General features: G+C 50.0%; 1 protein-coding gene across 2 annotated transcripts in view; it reads right to left on the bottom strand.

The window, feature by feature from the left end:
- The window catches only part of LOC147440094 (DExH-box ATP-dependent RNA helicase DExH3-like), a 226,516-nt gene that overhangs the window by 55,722 nt on the left and 154,226 nt on the right, over positions 1-16,568 (bottom strand). For both annotated transcript variants that reach the window (XM_086483840.1, XM_086483839.1), the window contains exons 17-18: positions 11,328-11,480; positions 11,099-11,209 (exon numbers count right to left, since the gene is read on the bottom strand). In XM_086483840.1, coding sequence (XP_086339966.1) covers positions 11,099-11,209; positions 11,328-11,480 — 264 coding nt within the window. The remainder of the gene's footprint in view (positions 1-11,098; positions 11,210-11,327; positions 11,481-16,568) is intronic.

Genomic DNA, 16,568 nt, shown 5'->3' on the forward strand with positions numbered 1-16,568 from the left:
GCAGGTGCCCAACCACCGTCGATAGGGACGGGCTCGCCACGCTCCCCCCCTGGCAGCTGCCTCTTGTAGCTCAGCAACAATGGGTTCCGACAGGGAACCGTTTTGACTCCCTGTAGCAAGAGTCATATGAGGAGGCCCCCTCTACCGTAGCTCCTCCACCTCCAACCCCCCCCCCCCCCCCCCCCCCCCCCCCCCCCCCCAGTCCGCCTTACGACGACTCCTCTCCCTCCCCCTCACCTTCTCTTTCAACTGCTCCTCTCTCCTCGGTGGGGCCTGTAGCCTCATCTCCTGACCCATCTCACACTCCTCCTCAGACACAGGGGACTCGATACCTGTGTAGCAGGCTACAGTGTCACTTTCACAGGACACAGTTACAGTTAGTACAGTTGGTCTGGTCTGTTCACACTGGACGGACACTCTGGGCAGTGACACGCGGTAGGGATACGGATGGTGGCCTAGTGGACATGTGGCCAGGTCACACTTAGCTGGCTGACAATTATGAGCCGTTGGTGGCTCTTTATGATTGTATCTATGAGTAGTAGCTGTTGGGTCATTATCATTATCTTTCATGGATGGTCTGATCGTCGTCTTGGTAGCAAGTCTTACACAGAGCACCTCGGCACTCACCCTACACATCTGAGCCTAGACACCCCCATTTGTACCTGTGAGTCCTAGGTTGGAGCTGAGTGTGCTGCCACGCCAGAGTCTGTACATGGTTCTTTGAGATAGTCGAGTCCACATGTTCTAGTCCACTGTTGTGTCTCTGTTGTTCTGTTGTTATCCATTGTTTCTGTGTTTCATTCTGTTTGAGTGAGTTTCCATTTGTTTGAGTGAGATTGCCACGCACATTGCACTGAGGGGCACCCACACTGTAGAGAGCACGTCACATTATCCGCGCTACAGGTGCTCTCATTTTGGCGATCACGGTGGGACCTCAACTGAAGTCTCACTCTGTTGAGTAGCTGGTTTTCTTCGCTTCGCCTATGCAGCTTGTTGGTTTGGTCCAGTTTCACCCTTGACAGCTTAATCTAGCTGGTCTAGTCTCTCGCCTTGCTGGTCTGGTCCTCTCTCGCCCTGGTCCACACCCAGTCCTCGTCCTGATCTAGTGCTCCTCGTCCCTGGTCTAGTGCTTCCTCCTCCTGGTCCAGGCCAGGTTGTCTAGTCACTCGCCCTGGTCTAGTAGAGTCTAGACCAATGTTCAGCCAAGTGAAGGTCGTCTTGCCCAAGTGAAGGTCTTCTTGCCCAAAGCTTGGTGGGGTTGGCGGTTACTGCATGACACATACAAGGAGGTCATTGGAGCGTCAAAGTGCACTACTGAGTCCTCTGAAGTACTATCACAGACGGCGTCAACCCTTGGTGCCCAGTAGAAGCATATTAACCCCATCATCCATACCTACTCATACGGCTACCTCCATTCCTTCGACCGGTTCTACATCCTCCAAGTCACCTTGTCCGGTAAGGCTCTCCCCCATTTTTCAGTCTCTGTACCCGGGGGCTGGGCCTAGTGGCGGGCACCTCCCGGTACAGCCCTCAGAGTCTTATTTGATTTCCTATCCAACTGCTCCCCTCACCAATGATAAAAGTCCTCGTCTCACTGTATCTATTCTTGGGCAAAAGCTATCCAGCGTCATCGTTGATGGTGGATATGGAATCAATTTGATGCCCGAATTCACTATGATGGCCTTAGGTCTACAGCCTACCCGACCTGCTCCTTTCATTGTTACATTGGCCGATCAGAGAATACCCAGAGGGCATAGTCGACAAGGTGCCTCTGAAAGTACAAGATTTCACTTTTAGCTTGGATTTTGTGGTAGTTAATCTTCCCCAGGTAGAGGGAGGTTATCCCTTGCTGATTGGTAGGCATGGTTGCGACATACAAAAGCACTTCACGACTGGGGAAACGACGCCATGTGTATACATACTCCTGGCTCTCCAATGCAACAAACTCGTCTCGAAGGAGGCATGGATCCGGTCGTTCAACATAGCTCTTTCTCAGTAGAGTCCAACCCTGACTTTGAGCAGCGGGTCCCTCCTGATGGGTCCGATGAAGACTTACTGCAGTGGTTAGAAGCTACCTCTTCGATGCCATGTTATGTAGTCTCTCTTCAACCGTTGCCAACAGATTCACCCTCTCCCCCTGATCCTACACCTGAAGCTACACCTGAAGCCAGTAATCCCAGTCAGCCAAGTGCGCCAGAACCAAGTGGACCGGTCTCTGATGACCATCCTTGAGAGGGTCCGTTGATGGAAACCGTCAGCCTGGGTGAGCCTATAACCCACCATAGAAGGGGGAAAAAGTCTCCCTTGCAAGAGTTGGCCAACACCCCAGCTCCTTCCTTAGCCTCCACTCCGTCTGACTCTCCACCCATGCCGGAGCACTTTGAGGTATCTGAGGATTTACCATTCGCAGAGCTTCCATCAGGATGGTTGCAGGAAGAGTATGCTGATTTCAACATTGATCAGACGCCAGCTCATACTGTCCAGAAGCTCACAGAGGCGGCACGGTCTTCTCTCCCTGACACAGCCTCGCCCACTGCACCACCTGACCCAGTCAGAGAAGTCAACCTAGGCGGCCCTGACAACCATCAGTCCATCTTGTTAGCCGCTTGGTTATGGGATCACCCCGCTCTACTCGACAAGGTAATCTCTTTAATGCGCTCTTTCAAGGATGTGTTTGCCTGGTCTTACCACAATTTGGAAGGAATCCCAGCAGAGCTAGGAGTCCACACAATTCCTGTGGTTGAGGGGGCTAAGCCGGTCAGAGGACGGGTTTACAAACTGAATCCCAAGTATGCAAAGGCAGTCAAAATCGAGTTGGAAAAAATGCAAACCACAGGGGGCAGTCCAGTTAGTCACTCTAGAAGGTGTCTCCCTACCGCTGGTAAATGGATCCAGACTCAAGATTGAAGATTTACCATCACTAGAGCTGACTTGCCATCATCAATGGCCCTGGTGATAGTATACTTCATTGAATATGGTGGTATTATCCCTTCATCAGTAGCCTTATTATGGTTCCTCTTCATGATTCCTGTTTTTCTACTATTTTCCAACTGTCACCGAGTCTTCTCCATCCCATCTAAGTTGTAAGCAAAAATCAATCCTCTCACTGATCTTTTAATTCCCTTTTTCTCATCTCGACTGTACTCCCAATAAGGATCTCGGATCTGCTCTCATTTCATTCAACAAGTCACTTGATTTTGTCCTAGGATTCAGCGTGTCTTTTGATTTATTTTAACTCGGAAACATCTCCACTCTTTCCAATCCACGCTTATCCAACTGTCTCATCTCCACTCTCAGCATCTTTGCTTCTCTGTATCAATCTCTCTCTTCCCTGTGGAGTTCTTCAAAAGAGGCAATCCCATCTCCACTCTTTTCTTTGATAAGGCTGTTCTTTTGGAATATTATCAGCTCTGTTCTAAGTAGGAACATTCACTTTCCCTAAGTTCAACAATCGGTCAGACCAATTTTTGAGTTCTATTGGGCTGATTTTTAAGTAAAACTCCTTAAATCTATGGAAGCATATGATTTTTGAGTTCTCTTGGCTAACTCTCTAACTCTCTAACTCTCTGAGAGAGTTCTATACATAAGAATACACATACTCGCCTCAGCCCACCCTGCCTAGGCATACCCTGCTAACTCGCCCCTACCCAATTCAAACTCGCCCCTACCCACTTCAATTCGCCCATTTCGCCCAATTCAATTCGCCCCGGCCCTATTGGATTCGCCTCAGCCCAACAAAATTCGCCCCAGCCTCAGACTCACTTACTCGCCCCCACCCTATTGCATTCGCTCTAGCCCTAACTTCATTCACCTCTAACCTCTTGATTCGCCCCTACCTACCCAATCGCCGCTGTACCCTAAACTCGCCCCTACCCCATTGATCTGCCCAGGCTCCTGTGGGATATGGATGGATTGGGCCAGGGATACAGGTCCAGAATCCAGCAGGCTTTGCAGCACCAGCAGGTCCCTCTCAGCCCTCTCAACAGTTCATGGGACTCTACCCACAGCCCCAGTTCCAATACTTTACTCAGCAGGGGTCTCAGGTCCAGATGCCACACATGCAGAACCAGAGTGTTCCTTGCTGTGACGGTGTTGCTGGTGCACACCGCCATGGTTGTCTTACTAGGCGTCCGGAGTTCACTTCAGGGCAAGTGATTCCATCCGCTGTGCAGCGGATGGATGCTCCAAGCACAGGAAGCCAAGTTATGTAGAGCACAGTCCAGCAACCGCATCGTTACACAATCGATCTGATGGCTCCTCCCGATCCGGATACTTCTGGAGCAGCAGTGGCAACGACACTTTCCCTTGGGTGACAGGACTGTGCTCTTGCCCCACCTTTCATTGTACATATAGTTACTTTTGCAGTTTCATTCAGTGTTTGGCTCACCGAGACGGTGACCAGTCTTGTGGCGGGCAACCTGTAGCAGGCTACAGTGTCACTTTCACAGGACACAGTTACAGTTCGTACAGTTGGTCTGGTCTGTTCACACTGGACGAACACTCTGGGCAGTGACATGTGGCAGGGATACGGATGGTGGCCTAGTGGACATGTGGTCAGGTCACACTTAGCTGGCTGACATTTATGAGCCGTTGGTGGCTCTTTATGATTGTATCTATGAGTAGTAGCCGTTGGGTCATTATCATTATCTTTCATGGATGGTTTGGTCGTCGTCTTGGTAGCGAGTCATACACACAGCACCTCGGCACTCACCCTGCATATCTGAGCTTCGACACCCCCATTTGTGCCTGTGAGTCCTGGGCTGGAGCTGAGTGTGCTGCCACGCCAGAGTCTGTACATGGTTCTTTAAGGTAGTTGAGTCCACATGTTTTGGTCCACTGTTGTGTCTTTGTTGTTCTGTTGTTATCCATTGTTTCTGTGTTTCATTGTGTTTGAGTGAGTTTCCATTTGTTTGAGTGAGATTGCCACGCACATTGCACTGAGGGGCACCCACACTGTAGAGAGCACGACACATTATCCGCGCTACAATACTCATCCATAGCAAGACAGTCTCTGGATAGTGCTTTTGCTACCAGTCACATGGCTCGAGAGGGACAACCCCACCTGAGGACGCCCCTTCTGGTCCAGACCTCTCCTTTTGCAGTAGTTCCTCGTGGTTTGACCAGGTTTAACGTTTACAAACGATGGGACTTCTTCGACGATAGCTTCACACGCTTCCTTGGTGAACCATCTTCCGACCTGGAGAAGGCTTGTTTTCGAGTTCACGTCCTCTTTTTAGCTGCCCGACGCTCTGAGGCTCTGAACACAGCAGTGGGTTTCGCCTTCCCGCCGTGTGGCACAGACCATACGAAGTGGACCCTCTACACATTTGTTAATTGGCTCTAGGTCCAGGCCATTGAGTTCTTGCACCACACAGAGGACCTGGGGGTGACAGACTTGTTACAGACACTTTGGCCTCTAGCCAAGTTTAGCCTGACGCTGCCGGATGCAGCAGGTTGCAGGCACATTGTGGTACGCTTGTTTGCTGACACTCAGACCCCCCCTTGCTATGTATTCATTCATGAGGATTCATGGATAGAGGAGGTGGCCTTACAGACTGCACGCTCGGCTTGGGCCTGGGTGAGACAATCCCAAGGTCGGTTGCGTCAAGTGCTTCTCCGATGCCTTGTGGGTGGTGAGATCGATATTCGTATGCTACAGGAGCATCATCTCTATGAGCCACATTAGTTGATGTGGTTAGATTTTGTGTGGTCGCTATGAGACATTTTGCTCAGCTGCATTTGGACCTGGAGGCATCTAGGGTGGGGTATGACTATTGCAGACTCATGGCCGCAGGCCATTGTGGGCAGAGGTGTTATTGTGCCAAGCAGGGCACGGTGGATTACTATGCAGTTTCACGGTTGCCTCATAGGATTCCTGAACATATATGCACCCAATGTAGGAAGTGCACAGAGCCCGCATGCAGAGCAGTGGTGTGTTGGGGGGCTTTCAACATGTTGGAGGACCCCTCTGACAGGGATGGAGGTGGCCACGCTATAGTACACAGGGCTAAGTTGGCAGCTTGGGAGCGGCTATGTATGACTGAGGGTTTCTGATGTTTGGGAGCATTCAGATTTCGTGAGATCCCTGGACAACCTCTCTTTCTCTCGCTTTGAACGCAGGGTAGAAGGAGTGAATCTTTCGTGGATAGATCGCTTCTACACCATTGACCACATTTGTGACATGGGGGGGTCTGTTTGCATCCTTGCAGGGACTACTTTTTCAAACCACGCGCAAATGATTCTCACAATGACAAACATACAAAGGAGGGGGGGAGTGATGCTACGCATCCCCAAGAGGATCTTGCTCGATCCAAAGCTTAGAAAGCGAGTGGAGGTACTTTGGACAGAGAGTCTGGACACGCAGGACACCCTGTTGGTAGAGTGGCCTCTGGACAAGCAGAACTTAGTTGCTTCTTCTTTCAGGAGTCTGCAGCTCGTTTGGTTGCAGCCAGGGAGGAGGTGAAGCGTCTTCGATCGGGCATTGTTTCCTTACAAAGAATGCAGGAACAGGATCCAAAAAATCCTTGGTTGGAGGAGCAGATGCAGCCGGCTAGGCAACACTTGACTAGCATTGAGGAGCGGCGTCATGAGTTTGCCTTCCATATACACGCATCTCAGTGGACACAGGTGTGGGACAGAGTTTCTCGGGAATTTTTTGCGACAGAGGGGCTTGAAGGATTAGTTGAGGAGGCCTGACGGATCAGTTGCTTCACAGCCTAAGGATATGCGTGCAATTGCTACTGACTTCTACCACAATTTGTTGTCATCTAAGCCTCATTCAGAGCGCCATGATGCATGCAGAGAGCAGGTTTTGGGCACAGATGCCTTGCCTTGTTTCCGAGGAGATGAGACAAAGACTTGAGCTTCCCCTCCAGCTAGAGAAGCTCAATGAGGCCCTCAGAGAACTTCCTCGAGGTAGCTGTCCAGGGGAGGATGACTTCAATCCCAGTTTTTTCTTGGAGTAGTGGGACTTGCTTGGTTCAGATCTTTGCAACGCGTTCCAATATGTTTTGCACACTAGCGAGATGCCTGACAGCATGAGTGAGGGCTTGATTTACCTAATTCCCAAGGAGGGCGGTTCCTTGAACGAGATTTGACAGTGGCGACCCATTACCATCCTCAACTCATCCTACAAAATTGTAGCAAAGGCTCTAAGCTTGAGGATCCAGCCACTACTAGAGAGCTTGTACATGGGACCCAAACAGGCTTTGTCAAGGAGCGTAGTATCCTTGACAACATCTTCACTTTCTAGGAGGCGTCTACCCTCGCGCGTCTCCGCCGAGAAGACTTGGTGATACTCCTCCTCCATTTCTAGGTCTACGACAGAGTTGACTAAGACTTCTTGGAGGGCACTCTATGCAGGATAGGCTTCACAAATGCTTGGATCAAAGGTGTGTCATCTCTCTACAGGCGTGCACACAATCAGGTGCTTTTGGCAAGGGGAAGAGGAGCGTGTTTCTTGCTCACACGTTCGATCAGACAAGGCTGCTCTCTTTCTGCTCTATGCTGAAGCGATGAGCAAATTTTTGACTTCTCAGCAGGTTGGCTTGCGTGGCCTTGAGCTCCCTATTAAGGCAGATGACCTTCCACACGCTGAGTTTACCGACGACTCAGCCTTTGTAGCGCGGATAATGTGTCGTGCTCTCTACAGTGTGGGTGCCCCTCAGTGCAATGTGCGTGACAATCTCACTCAAACAAATGGAAACTCTCTCAAACAGAATGAAACACGGAAACAATGGATAACAACAGAGACACAACAGTGGACCAGAACATGTGGACTCGACTAACTCAAAGAACCATGTACAGACTCTGGCGTGGCAGCACACTCAGCTCCAGCCCAGGACTCACAGGTACAAATGGGGTGTCGAGGCTCAGATGTGCAAGGATGGTGCAGCAGTGCTCTATGTAAGTCTCACTGCCCTCTCGACGATGCTGGACCCAAGGTGAAGAAAAAATGATAAGATAACCGACCGCTACTACTCATATGTACCATCGTAAAGAGCCACCAACGGCTCATAAATGTCAGCCATGTGGTGACCTGGCCACGAGGTCCACTAGGCCACCGTCGGTCGTCGGTAGGTACCCTACCACGTGTCACTCCCAGACCAGACGTCCGTCCAGAGGATCCGTCCAGTGTGAACCAGTCCCAGTATAACCCACTGTCCAACTGTATGTCCTGTGAAGTGACACTGTAGCCCTGCTACAGCCTTGTACTTGGAGGGTTAGGAGGCCAATCTGCACAGGCGTGAGCGGGCTCTTGAGGTTTTCTGTTGTGCATCAGGCGCACTGATCAACTTGAGGAAGATGGTAGCTTTCTGGGTTGAAAGTGCTTCTACGCATGATTGTTCTCCAGGTGAGGGTCTTAGGTGGATCCCCCCAGGGACTGCAGTTCGTTACTTGGGTTGTGACGGCGGCCTGGACTTGTCCCCTGAGCGGCAGACTACTCCCCTTCTATTGTCCATTCAGAAGAACTTGTGTCATTGGAGTTCGGCACAGCTCTCTTTGGCAGGTAGAGTTGTAGTGGACAATCCGGTGTTGTTGGCTACTATGTGGTACATCACTTCTTGTTGGATCTTCTCGAGCTCCTGCATCAGCCAGCTTGAGAAGCTGATCAGGAACTTTCTTTGGTCAGCGGGCGACACTCAGCTCGCTCGGACCAAACTGACCTGGCACGTCATCACCTTACCATGTTCTTATGGAGGGCTAGAAGTCATCGACCCAGCACAGTAGAGTAGATCCCTTCTTGGAAAGTTTGTGGTCAAAGGACTGCTTCCAAGGGAGGAGCCCTTGATGGCGTTGTTGCTTCATAGACTTCATGCTCGAGTGCCTCATGCAAGAGGCCCTTGGAGCCCTTCCATCAGGTGGATCTTTATAGAGATGCGTAGAGTTGGCCTTAACAAGAGGATGGAGGACCATTTTGCTGCCAGTTTGCTTTGATACTCCGAGTTGTTGAGGAGGGGCCTTCAGCAGCATCAACCTTCCTGTACAAAGGAGCGCTTGAGACAGCCACTGCGTTGAAACCCATTGGTCAACACTCAGAGAGGCCACCTGGTTGGTGGTAGGCCTCATGTTTCTTGGGGTCCCATGGTAGAGGGTCCAACCCAAACTCTTGGGGACTGGATACAATTTTCAGGTTTGTCAGAGGAGGCTCAGGGTGTGCAAAGCATGTGCCAAGACATTACAGAGGCCTTACCAGCTAAGTGGTTCACCCCTCTAGAGAGAACAGCTCCCAGACGGATGGGGGCCTTCACGCGATTGGAGGCTCTCATTGCAGTTCGGGCTGCTCGGAGTCCGTACCTCACATGTTCTTTGAGATCCAGGGAGAGGGTCGCCTTCAAATAGTCTTAGTAGAGGCTCCTCAAGGTGTAGAGTGTTTCTTTCGGAGAATTCAAGTCTTGGGCATCAGTGGGAGGACCTGTGTCATAGATCCTAACCCTACAGATCTTGAGACAGGCCACTTGCGTCTTTGGGCTACGGAGAGCTGACCTCTGGCTCGAGTGCAGTGGGACCCTGGAGAGTGGTTTTGGAGGGACCCCTTCTCTGCAGCCGATCACTCTGGGATCCCATTCTTTCAGTACACAGTGCGACTAGGGCACCACATATTGGCAGCACCAAGGGAGGCTCGCCCTGCTGCAGCACTTCATTGGCAAGAGGAGGGTCTCACACCTGGGATCTTGTCAAGCTTTTGGGAGCAGCTGTGGGACTCCAGACAGCCAAGGAGAGTCGCTTTGTTCGAATGGCTTGTTGCACACAAAGCTACCGCAGTTGGGAGTTGGCTAGTGCAGAGTGGCTTTTTCGGCAGCCTATGCAGCTTGTGGTCACCCTTTGGAGAGTCAGGAACACAGTCTGTGGGACTGCCCAGGTTTGGCTTCGAGTTCTTCGGCTGATGCCGGCTCTTTCCACAGCTTCGCAGTACACTTGGGGTGTTGCAGCTTGGTCCACACTTAGGGGCCCTGCGCTCGAGTTTGAGTTGGCTTCCACCAACAGGATGATAGTAATCCAAGGGGGTCGACCTACACTTCAGCTAGCCACAAAGCTTACCCCCCAGGAGTGGTGCAGTGAGAGAGAGGTGCGTTGGGAGCTCATCTGCAGCCAGACACTCTGGTTCATTTGACGGGCCCGCTACTTTTGCATCTTTGCGACTCGCCCTGTCCCTCTGGCAAAGACTGTTCAAGATTTCTGGTTGGAGCTGATTCACACTCTCAGGGGCCAGTTCGAGAGACTCCAGGGCAGCTAAGACCACATAAGGGAGCGCAAAGAGGCTTTCCTGCAACACTGACACCCAAGGCCATTTTTCACCATGGTCCAGGGAGCACCCAGATGCCGCTACCGTCCACTTGTGTGGCTTTTTCCTCCTCCCATCTCTTGATGTAGCCCATTGTACATATTCTCCTTTTTCATTGGGAGAGTCTCTGCTTGTTGTTGATGTAGCCCTCTCTAGCAGAGGTGGTTGTAGCCCTATGGGCAGTTTTATTAACTAATGGAAGGATCTTTTTCTCAGGAAAAAAAAAACTCAAATTCTAATTTTAACATCTTGTATTGATAGACAATCAACCTTCTTATGAAAAGCTACAAATGTTTTTGTCTTTGGAGAAAGCTAATCTCACAACCAGGGGTATTTTGGGAATTTTGGAAAATTTGAAGGGCATTTTGGGAATTGATGACAAACTATTGGGGTGCTTTGGGAATTTTTGGTAGTTTGGGAAGAGTATTTCCACAAATTAGAGGGGTATTTTGCTAATTTTCCCTTTTTTAAAATGGAGATGGAAAGGTATGTTTTTGAGATGGTTCTCCAAGATGCTGATTCTCACTCTGATTACAGACGAGGCTGAGAGTATGAGGCAGGAATAAACAACCAGAGACCATGATGCAAAAGGAAAATAATTTTGCCCATTTGTGTAACCTCTGTTCTACTAGAATTGCTCTCAATGCTTGTTGTGATTCCTCTTTTAATCCCACGTGGCTTCTGAAAACAAGAACTATAATATCAAATGGTCATTGGACAAAAAGGACATCATCTCAGTAAGGTTCTCTTAGACTTCATTGAGCTTTGACCTTGAACAAGCAACATTTTCTTGATAAATTTTTCAATGTTTACCTTCTGAGAGACAATATTGTCAAGCTCTCTCCTCAACCACAGGATAACTTCTGCAAATGGAATGTGCAACGTAAACTGAAGTAAACCTTCTTGCATGTGCAGATGACCAGCCTGTTGTAGCATAAATGTGAAAATAAGCCCTCACACTCCACAACCATCAAAAGCATGTGCACAGATTCACAGAGTGAGCAAATCATAGCCCAAAGAGAAGGTTAACGTTTAAACTAACCCTTTCGCTTTTGTACAGTTTACCACCAAAAAGCAAGAGCATGGAATCACTTATGGCAGTTCCATCCCGAAGAAGAATATTGCCACTTTTAATCTTCTCATAAAAAGCCACCCATGGGTATGGCATCCTCTCAATTTTTGATATAACGGAACTCTGAAAAATATCAAAACAAATCTCTCTCTCTCTCTCTCTCTCTCTCTCTCTCTCTCTCTCTCTCTCTCTCTCTCTCTCTCTCTCTCTCTCTCTCTCTCTCTCTCTCTCTCTCTCTCTCTCTCTCTCCATTATTGAGCAGCAGTTGAGTAACTGGGCAGAGGGTGAGGGTGTACGGGCAAAGGGACAGGCAGGTTTCAGGAGGGGTTTCTCCACTCTTGACCATATTCTGGCACTCAGAGCTATCATTGAGGAGGGCAGGTCACATGGGAGACGGATTTATTGTAGCTTTGTGGATTTCCGCAAAGCATTTGACATGGTACCGAGAGCTCGACTGATGCGCAGACTGCAGGAGATGGGGGTGCCCACAGTGTTGATTTGGGGGATTATGGCTTTATACAGATCAGTGATGGGACATGTACGCACCCCAGAGGGGATATCTGACTTAGTTCACTCCACTATCGGGGTGAAACAGGGTTGCCCATTGTCTCCTACTCTATTTGGTATGTATGTTGATGAGGTGTCTGATTACATTGACAGAGAGGGTGATAGAGGTGCCCAGCTGGCAGGGACGTGGATCCCATTGTTGTTATATGCTGATGATATTGTCTTGATCTCTGACTCACCAGAGGGTATGCAGCGACAGTTGGATGCATTACACAGTTTTACAGAGGATAGTGGATTGTCTGTAAACCTTGGTAAAACCAAGGTCATGGTGTTTAACACCACACCGCAGTGGATCAGGAGATAGGCACCGACCTTCACGTATGGTCAAGAGATTGTGGAGTATACAGATGCATACACTTACCTTGGGATAGTCTTCACTGGGCCGAGGTTTTCTTTGGGGAGAGCAGCAGAGACTAGACTGACCAGAGCTTATGCGGCCTTGGGAGGCTTGGAGAGGATGTGTTCGCAGGTTCAGTTCCAGGAACCTCTGACAAAGTTATGGCTCTTTGATACTTTAGTAGCCTCAGCTATGATGTATGGGGTACAGGTTTGGGGACCTTCTGTAGGCCAGGATGGTTGGAGACGTATGGAGAGGCCCTTGGTATCTATGATCTCCCGATTGATTAGAGCCAAGGCCTCCGTACCTCACGCGATCATTCGAGCAGAGCTAGCTTCCCCCCCCATGGAGATTGAGGCGCTTACCAGATCAGTGTCCTTTGTGCACAGCCTATGGGATACTACTAGAGACAGATATGCTAGACTGGCCCTTGAGTCTTCCAAACAGTTAGCTCTACAGGGGGACACTTCATGCTGGTATGCACAGATGACTTCATGGTTTCAGACGCATGGCTTCACCATGGACAGGTTGCCCCCTTTCCAGTATTCTCTTCAGGCACCCTCGTTGTCTCTTACACGGAGCCATACTCTCTCGACATCCAGAGTGCAGATGAGGATGGATCCTCACCATTTCTTCCATCTTTGTTTCACACACTGTTACATCCAGTTTACCGGGTACCTATTGTATCAGCTGCTACACCCACGTAGTTTTAGATTGTAGTAGTAGTAGTAGTATTTTGTTCCACTTCTAGTTCTTTTCTAGTTCTTTTGTACCCAGACATGGTATTAGATTCACTATTTTGTAACTGATTGGTCTCATAGGTCATTTTGGCCTTTTGAAGACGTTAATATAACATTTCATTTCATTTCATTTCTCTCTCTCTCTCTCTCTCTCTCTCTCTCTCTCTCTCTCTCTCTCTCTCTCTCTCTCTCTCTCTCTCTCTCTCTCTCTCGCGCTGCTGCCCCTGCCCCTCGTGCTCCCTGCCCGCCACTGCCCCGCCCTCGCGTTTCTCCCCCTGCTGCTCCCGCACCATCTCTCTCTCGCGCTCTCTCCCGCACCCCCTCTCTCTCTCGCGCTGCCCGCCCCGCTCCCTCTCTCTATCGCACTGAGCCCCCCCCCGCCCTATCGCACACCCCCAAACCCCCCCCCCCCCCCCCCCTTTTAATTTAATTTAATTTTAACTTACACCCCCTCAGTCTATCGCACCCACCCCCCCCTCCCCTTTTTTAATTTAACTTAAACTATTAAACTTTAAAGTTATTTCAGCGAGCCCCCCCCCCCCCCCTCTATCGCACCCTCCCCTCAGTCTATCGCGCGCCCCCCCCTCTATCGCACCCTCTCCGTAGTCTATCGCGCGCCCCCCCCCCACCCCTCTCTCCCTCTTCCCCCCCCCCCCCCCCCCCTCTCCTCAGCCCATCTATCGCTCCTCTCTCTCTCTCTCTCTCTCTCTCTCTCTCTCTCTCTCTCTCTCTCTCTCTCTCTCTCTCTCTCTCTCTCTCTCTCTCTCTCTCCCCTCTTTTTCCCCCCTCCTCTGTCTATCGCGAAAAACAACCCCCCCCCCCCCCCCCCCCTCTCTCGTCAGCCCATCTATCGCTCCTCTCTCTCCTCTCTCTCTCTCTGATTCTTTGGGCATCACCGGAATGGATCCACTTGAAGAAGACCCTGCACAGGACACAGAAGCCGCCAATGTCTCACATGTTTGCAAGCCGCGAGCAAAGGCAACCTTCATGCTCACAAATAAGCGGATGGCGCAGATGGAGAGGCAAAAGAAGGAATGGAAAACAAAGATGGAAGGATGGTGGAAGGAGAAGGCTAACCTCCTTCAAATGGTCTTCAATGAAGGCGTACAGTGGAAGAAGGAGAAAGAGAGCCTTAACGCAGAAATACAGACACTCAAAGAAGAAGTATCAGCCCTCAAACAGGACAACCCAAACGTCGAGATACGGGTACTCAAAAAAGAAGTCTCAGCCCTTAAACAGGAGCTTGCTAATAGAGTAAGCAATGGACTAGAGGAAGGCGAATTTCAACCCTCGGTAATTGATGAAATCAAGGAAATTAAGGAACAGGTAAGGATGATCACAGAGGAAGAGAAGCTGAGTGTCGCAAAGACATCTTCATGGGCGGAGATGATAACAAGGACACAGAAAAAGGCGGACGAGGCTGAAAAATGGATCGAGGTCGCAAAGAAAGGGAAAGGTCAAGAAACTCCTTGTACACCGACGCTTATTAACATGACTCTCGAAGAGGAACAAAGAAGGCGGATGCGAGCACTGCATGTGAGAGTGACCGGTCTCAAGGACATAAACAACGTGGAGAAAGAGGTCACAAGCCTTACATCCAGGATGGGGATGGAAAAGCCTTTGCACACAAAGGCATGGAGGGTAGGTAAGAAACGTGATGGCCCGGGAGAGTCTTCAAAGGGGAGAGCTCTCATACTACGCTTCCCCTCGTCGAAAGAGAAGAAGGAATTCTTGAGGAAGAGGCCTACTCTCAAAAAGACAGGTATTTTCCTCGGTGATGACCTAACCCTCTCACAGCTCGCACATATGAGAGAGGTAATGCCAGAGATTACAGCGGCAACGGAGAAGGGAAAGATAGCCTTCTACAGAGATATACGGGTGGTGATTTTAGAGCGGCGTACAACATGACGGTGCGAGACCTATGCGACCACACTGAAGATGCCTACCGGGAACTGTAATGGGTCTATGAGGTTGGACGTGGGTGCATTTGAGGAGAGATTCAAAGACAAGGATATTGTGTTCTTCTCAGAGACTCATCAGGCCCCTGGACAGGTAATGCCACATGTGGTGGGATACAGATGGGAAACAGCTCACAGGACAAATGCGAGATCTGAGCACAGGAGTAGAGGTTCAGGAGAAGTAGCAGTGCTATTCACAGAGGAACTACAACCATTACTGCATATTGTACGAGGAGATGATCATGCTAGATATATGTGGGTGAGACTGAGACCTGACACAGGTCGATTCCTATATATTGCCATATGTTACTTTCCTCCCAGACTCCAGTACATCAATGTATGGCGCATCCAGAGGGCAGTCGCCTTTCTCTATCCTAGATGATGACATTTGGGAGTTTTCAAGGGATGGTGATATCATTCTCCTAGGGGACTTCAATGCCCGAACGGGTAACTCGCAGACAGTCTTCTACGACACCTCAGATGCGGGTGAGTTGGGGCTTGACAGATGCTCAGATGACAGAGAGAAAACAGAGTATGGGAGATACCTCATGGAAATGACGACCACACATGGAATAGCCATACTTAATGGCTTACAGCGATTTCCTGGAGCAGCCGGTTTCACATGCTTTCCACATAGACATGGGGCCAGTACAATGGATTATGTTATGACACAACCAAGCTTTGTCCCCTGCATTCAGGATTTCACAGTGGGAGCCAGGCCAGTGGGCATAGCAGTAGATCATGCTCTCCTGACACTGTCCGTTAAATTTCAGTATAGTACAACCCAGACATCAGGAGGCAGGTCACACACCCGCTATACATTTACTCCAGAGATTGATTTCGTTTATACAGACGAGATCTGGGACCGTCTATTGAAGGGAACAGTTGGTACAAATGGTACAGGCCTCTCAGTGGAGGAGTGCACCACTCTACTGACTGAGACACTCCATGGGACTGCATCAGTGGCATACCCACACACTCAATCGGGCAAGAGACGACATTCTGGGAGCATGCCCCAGAATAGTTGGTATGAAGAGGAATGCAGAGAGATGAGAGCCCAGCTTCAGAGGGATCTTCTTTTAGGAGTCATCACTTACACAGTCTCAGATCGCTTTCCGACGCCTTGTGCGACCGAAGAAGCGAGCTTACCTTGCTCAGATGGAGAGAGACTTATATCAGATGTTCTCTAGTAGGGATTCGGGAGAGGCATGGCGACTCTTCCATGAGCACTCCCCTCCCCCAGTGATTACTTCACCTGATGTGTGGGGCCAATATGCGACATCATTATATACGGTTCCGGGACAGGAGCCCCTTCCAGACCCTACCAAGACTTGCCCAACTACGAGCACTTTCTTTACGCCTGAGATGGTACGAAGGGCCATCGACAGGATGAGGACCGGGAAGGCATATGATCATGACGGTCTAGTAGCGGAGCACTTTATACATGCCAAGGACATGCTGATGGAGTTTCTCGCAGTGTTGTTCAATCGTGCCATGTGTGAGGGATTCTGAGACCTGGAGGTTGTCTAATATTGTGCCCATCTTCAAGGCTGGGGACCCTACAGAGCCTGGGAATTACCGCACTATTATAGTTGGACACACATTGGCA

Source organism: Adiantum capillus-veneris, chromosome 16 (assembly GCF_014529385.1).
Source record: "Adiantum capillus-veneris isolate H3 chromosome 16, ASM1452938v2, whole genome shotgun sequence".
NCBI lineage: Eukaryota > Viridiplantae > Streptophyta > Polypodiopsida > Polypodiales > Pteridaceae > Adiantum > Adiantum capillus-veneris.